This window comes from Lupinus angustifolius, chromosome LG09 (genome assembly GCF_001865875.1).
Source record: "Lupinus angustifolius cultivar Tanjil chromosome LG09, LupAngTanjil_v1.0, whole genome shotgun sequence".
Classification (NCBI taxonomy): Eukaryota; Viridiplantae; Streptophyta; class Magnoliopsida; order Fabales; family Fabaceae; genus Lupinus; species Lupinus angustifolius.
Genome location: NC_032017.1, coordinates 16,335,054 through 16,341,466, shown reverse-complemented (window position 1 = coordinate 16,341,466; position 6,413 = coordinate 16,335,054). Strand labels below are relative to the sequence as shown.

The 6,413-nt window shown below is 33.3% G+C and overlaps 1 protein-coding gene across 1 annotated transcript; it reads right to left on the bottom strand.

The window, feature by feature from the left end:
• On the bottom strand, positions 1,090-3,989 carry LOC109357386 (jasmonic acid-amido synthetase JAR1-like). Its single transcript, XM_019601321.1, has 4 exons — positions 3,522-3,989; positions 3,311-3,412; positions 2,281-3,071; positions 1,090-1,805 (listed from the first exon to the last, which is right to left on the bottom strand). Exons 1-4 carry the CDS (start codon positions 3,869-3,871, stop codon positions 1,264-1,266), a joined length of 1,785 nt encoding a protein of 594 aa, XP_019456866.1. The 5' UTR covers positions 3,872-3,989; the 3' UTR covers positions 1,090-1,263.

The window sequence follows — 6,413 nt, the reverse complement described above, 5'->3', positions numbered from 1 at the left end:
TCATTTACTAGCCCTGGTGATCTGGGTTGTTTCCCTCTCGACGATGAAGCTTATTCCCATCGTCTCACTGCCCAACCGTGACCCTTGTTATTTTGAGGTCATATCTAGTATTTAGAGTTTGCATTGATTTGGTATCGCTCTCGCGGCCTGCACTGAAACAGTGCTTTACCCCTAAATGTCCAATCAACTGATGCGCCACAACACATTTTGGGGAGAACAAACTAGCTCTGGGCTCGAGTGGCATTTCACCCCTAACCACAACTCATCTGTTGATTCTTCAACATCAGTCGGTTCGGACCTCCACTAATAAACAAATTGGAAATCGCAGTTGTATATCGTTTTTTAATTTATTTTGCACTTAACCATATTTAGTTAGCTATAGAATATCTCAAGGCAATAAGCATATTCTTTTGGGAGAAATGATATATGGACATGATAAAACTCTGACATTCCTCATATAGGATGATGTAGAAAAATTGAATATCACCAAACATGCAAAAGTGAGAGATTATAAAGGGTCGTAAAACAAATTGTCTAGCTCATGACTCATCCCATGTGATGAATATAAATTTTTGGTATTGGCATACATCATGCATCATCTTTAGGGGTGACAAAGTTATCTATTAATATCCATAAAGTTCTAGTTTAAACTAATGTCATATTTAGCTTATTAAATTATTTGTTTCTTTATTTTTAGTTTATTGTGTATAAGTTTTACTTATAGGGTCTATATTCTTATAATCTTTCACTCGTCATCCCGAGACTCACAACCTTCATTATTAAAGATTTCTGAGTTCATCATACCAACTAAACATGTGCTTTGTTCATTATGCTTAACCAACACTTATAATTTTGTAGAGAGAGCAAAAAAGGTGATGAATGAAGGTGGCATAGAGGAATATGATCTCTGGTATATGAACCATGCTAAGCCAGAAAAAATATGTACTTTTGAATGTTGGACAAAATCATAAAATATAATATAAATAACTATATATAAAGTTGAAAGGGGTAAAAACTAGAAAGTAAGTAGAAGTACTATCTAAAAAAACAAAACTTATTTTATTTCAACAAATACCCAAAACATGACACTTCAGTAACATATATGGTACATTCATTCTAGTCTTGTACTAGTATATGTTACTATCCAACCTTTATTCACGTAAAAGTATGGTGTTTCTAGGGTGTCATATTCAAGCATCCCAAGGGAATTATTGTAAAACCAAGAAGGTACTTATTTTATATAATTCTATTCCTAAACTTTATTCAATCGAAAGCAGTGCTGACGTAATTTCCCACAACATTTTCTATCAATATTTGTAATATTTTATTGTGATAAGTGCCTACACATCTTGGAGTCTTAAATTGGCTAACTGTACCTCCTAATTCTAGAAAATGCTCAAGAATCTTCTGGAATGTTCCTCTCCGAACAACTTGGAGTTCAAGGGCACCAATGCCCTTGACTTTGCGGGAACTAGTGTAGCCAGCATCAACAAAAGACTTATCTAAACAATTGCAACATTCACCAAGCACTTCTTCACTTGCTTCACCACTGATTTCCCAGAATATAACATAGTGTCCGGGCTCTTTGGAAAAATCAACATGGCTAGTGTAGTCAACAACTTCCAATTTTTCATCTGAAAGCAAATTTGATGCTGCTTCCACAGCTAATTGTAGATCATTCTCTGTGTTCTTGTCAATGTTAACAGTAAGAAGAAGGCCGCTCCGTCGAACAAATTTGAGTTTTGGAGTTGAGTTATGGAACCCTGCAACCTTCACCACATCCCCTAGCCTATATCTGTATAACCCTACAAATTAGCCAAGTTATAATATTAATAATAAGTACATATTAGAAAAAATATTAGAATTTAGATATGTAAAATATTAGCTATTAGGCTAAGGACAAATGTAAAAAATTTGTTGTGAGATATTTTATAGCATAGATAGACATGAGGCAAGAATTTGTTACATAACGCATGAGTAATTGCATTTTTTTTCTCAAGAATATTATTCCAAATTTAGACTTGCATATGTGTTTGATATTATATAATGTGGAAAAATATTAGTAAGAATTCTTTCAAGTAAAAAAGAAAATCCTTTGAACTTTCTTTTTTATAAGGACAAACTTCAAGGTTCATGCACTAGAAAGAAGTCAAAACACGTTGTCTGATGAGATTCTAGAAATATTTTGCAAGTATAGAAGTTTTCCGAAATGACCAAAGACAGTAGTAGTAGTTGGTGATCTTAAGGGCAAAAACAAATAGGTAGAGGAAAATTTAGTACCTGCTGGAGTGGTCATAACAATCTCATACTCCTCTCCAAGCTTCACTTCAGTTAGGCCCACTGGCTTAGAATCCACACATATGAAATTATTCTTTGTCAAAGGGATGAATTCAAAATAACCAATTTGAGGAAGCACAGTGTAAGTAGCCAATTCTGGAGGTACTTTTGGGCTAACATTTGTTCCTATCCACCCTTCAGAAGATCCATAATCAGAAGTAACTAAAGGCAACTCACCAGCATAATGCCTCAACTTTTTCAAATAAGGCTCCATTGCCCCAGTCATGATACCATAAACATACTTAGCATTTGGAAAAAGCTCTTGTATTAGCCCATACCAGTTGCTCAACCCAGTGCATTTTTTGTGGATCAAGTTGGCTAGTTCTGGGTCTGGTTTGAGAATTTTAGACATTGCAGTCCTAATTGATGGAACTGTGATCCTGCTGGTAAGGACACCACTCCTTATATCATGACATAGCTCTTCCCACACTTGTTCAAAGGTCCTAAAAGCATGGACAAGGCTGTGTGCAAATGTTGAAGACACAAGCTGAATTTGGTCCCTAAAAATTAGGCCACACAAGAGGTGGCAGTACAATGATTGGTGAAAATCAGAACCAAATATTACTTCCTCAGGGCTGCAACATTGTGACTGAAGTGCTGCCATTGCTTGCTTGTAACGTTTGTCGCGGAACAAATTCGTCGTTGCAGTGCCTGCAGCTAGACCCCCTTCTGTTTTGAAATGCTTGCTGCTATAGATGAAGCTTAAGGCCTTGCCATTTTTTATGGGGAACTCTCTGCAGGAAAGGAATTGTGGTAGTATCAATCTTCTATGATAGTTACAAAATTTTCTTGTTTATCCTTCTACCACATATCGAATTCATTATACCGCATGCCACATATCACGAGTTTACTATAAAGAAAACCTTGTAATAATAATATAGAAAGTGACTAACAGACAGCATACCACGTATTGGTAACTCATACTAGTATGAATAACATGAATGATAGAAACAAGAGAAATAAAGTTGTATACCTGTTCCTAAATGAAAAAGAGGTCTGATATATCTGCATAGTGGTTTCAAACAATTCATCACTCCATGGTACATATTTTGGCTTGCCAGAAGTAGTGCCAGAACTGCAAGAAACATCATCATTATTTTTTTCAGAAATCAGAAACTTTGAGAAGTGCAAATTAACAAATACTTAAATGAACAAGAGTGGAGAAACAAGGGTGAGAGTGAGACCTTAAAGACATGTTTGTGATGGGTTTTCCAGTGAGAATAGAAGAATAATCTCCATAAATCATTCTGTTAATATAAGGCTCCAAGTCCTTGTGTCTGACCACTGGGATACATGTCTTGAAACTCTCAGGGTCAGTCCTTCCATTGAGCCCTAAACTCAGCAAGTATTCTGCTGATGCGTTATCTTCCAAAATCCTTTTCAGTGTTTCCCTCTGAACCCTCTCAGCATCCTTTGTCACTGCCTCAAATTCCTCTATCACTTTGTCCATGTTGAACGCTTCCACTTTCTCCAACATCTTCGAAGTACTTAAGCTGAAGCTTTTCAGAAAACAGAAAGAAAAAAGGGAGAGCATTCAGAGAACAAGACAAACAATTGGTGACTTATAAATTCTTATTTTATAGCCTCTCTAAATTAATGATATTCAAAAATGAAAATGGCTGGTCAATAGTTAATATGGTATCAGAAATAATGCAGACAAAGAGCATTAAACACCAAATAGCACTGTACAATTGACTCAGGAAAAAAATAATGCAGGGTGGAATAAAAAATGAATGAAGACAAAAGTAACATACAATTAAGGTTTTATGTATTTACTTATTTCCTTGTGATTTAATCTTTATAAACAAATGCCACAATCAGGACAGATACACATTAAGCAGATACTTTGAACCATTAGAATTTATAAAGACCAAAACAAAAACAAAGGGAAGATTAACAAAAACACTGTGGAAAATGATAGAGAAAGCGAAAGAAAAGAACTGGTGCAGAAAACTATAACAGAAAACGAAATTACAATAAAAACTGTGGGTCCCTCATCTCTTTTTTTTTTTTCTTTTTCTTTGTGAACTAAACATTTATACAATTATTATTGTCTCACAAGCACCAAAACGAATACTATTAGTGAAGTACAATTCTAACTTTGAGTGGGCACAGAACTGTAGCAAAATAAAAGCCAGAAATGTGAAAACAAAAACGAGTACGTAAAAATATTATTTTTTGAACTAGATTGCATGAAACTGATTTGTGGCATAGTTATGACATGCTTCCCTTAAACAAGGTGTACCTAGAGATACCAATGGGAGAGACCAGCGCAGGTAGTGTTTTCATGTGTTATATATTAGCATCTATTTGCTGGTAGCAGGGAGAGTGTGTATTTGTAGAGTTTTGAAATTTAATCATATACTTATATAATTTATAATAATTAATATATATTAAAAAAATTATTATTATATGAATAATAGGATATGTGTATGACCAGTATGGTTAAAATTCATTCATTATTAAATAAAAAAAAGTAGATAAGATATAATCTTAAAATATTACAAAATTATATAATATATATTTATAAATTTAATTAAAAAATAAATTTATAATTTTGTAGATACAGACAAAGCTGATATTATAGTACCTATCTATAAGCTATTATTTTAGGGTAGCCCTTATAGATATTTGTTAGGTGTATCAAATATTTTTGTCATCCTATACATATTGTATTTGGAGGGGTAATATTGTATCTAATCCATTATGAAAAAGTTTTATAGTAATAATAGGAAATAAGTGTACCTAATAGAATCATCTCTTACCATAATTTGAATAAGTGAACCTAATAGAATCAACATTTCCAAATATTAATTGATTTTAAATTAAATAATATAAAAAGTTAAAAATTTCCTTTTCTCCATATAATCCATGATCGGATAGTTTTAGAAAGTAATTTAATAGCTCTTTAGAAAGTAATAGCTATAGAAATATAAAGAGACGTGGATGACAACCGTGAACCCCAAATAGAGGAATACATTTGTTGACCTACTGTTTTGTGTCACACCATCTTAGGGAAGGCAATGAGCACTAATAAATGTAGGTAGTGTTTTCTCCTGTCCAAAAACACTATATTTGCGGGTACCTGTGTGGGTAGCGGGTATTTGGGGTACCCGTGTGGGTAACGGGTACTTACTGCTATACAATGAGTTTTTAATTTTAATTATATATGTATATAATTTGTAGTAATTAATATATAAAAATAATTGTTACATGAGTAATATAATATTTATATGATAAATTTATGACCATAGTCAAATATATGCAATTTATTATGAAATAGTAATAAAGTATATGATATAATCTTAAAATAATAATAAATATATATGAGAATTTAACTAAAAACTAAATATATAAATTTGGGATACCTGCGGAGCGGGTATCACAAAACCCGCTCCCACCCATAAGCTACTATTGTGTGTACCCGTTGTGGGTATTTATACGGGTCGGGTTTTTTGCCATCCTGCACAATGTGCTAGGAGTATAAGATTCTGACTTAAATAATTTTTTTCCAATCAAACAGAATTGATGGCAGATGGAGTATACAAAAAGTGAGACATTAGATGTACTCCCTAGCCAATAACTCATAGAAAATGTCAATTGTAACTATGTGTTTTCTGCTTCCGGAAAAACCAAAGAAAATGGACACAAAATAAATAAAAAAACATCAGAATTCATCTGGGTTTTATTAATGTTTCATAGACTTGGGAAAATATAAGTGATTCTTTAGCAAACCCGACTAGAAAACAATGGAAGCAAACTAGGCAAAAGAATCAAACTTTGTGTTGATTATTGTGAAATGAAAAATGGGTACCTGTTGGGTCAACTTGGTGTGTTTTAGTTCTGACGTAACAAAGAAAGTGTATATGAATGGAACTGAACAAGGAGTGGACAAGTGAGTAGGAAGAAAATAGTCTTTGTTACTGAGATTTGGTAGAAACAATTTGTGTTTTGACTGAGATTCTCATTGGGCAATGTTATATATAGACATAGGTATATACATATCTCGTTGGAAAAATATTCACAATTTTGAACTGACTATTTTAACCCTAGATTGTGGTCGGAATAATGAGCGG

What these genes read in the sequence shown, in the direction of transcription:
- LOC109357386 (XM_019601321.1), bottom strand. Translation starts at nt 3,871, where the DNA reads ATGCTCTCCCTTTTTTCTTTCTGTTTTCTGAAAAGCTTCAGCTTAAGT. An exon ending in ATCACAAACATGTCTTTAAG is followed by an intron (nt 3,413 to 3,521) that starts GTCTCACTCTCA and finishes TGTTTCTTGCAG; the next exon opens with TTCTGGCACTACTTCTGGCA. An exon ending in TCTTTTTCATTTAGGAACAG is followed by an intron (nt 3,072 to 3,310) that starts GTATACAACTTT and finishes CCTTTCCTGCAG; the next exon opens with AGAGTTCCCCATAAAAAATG.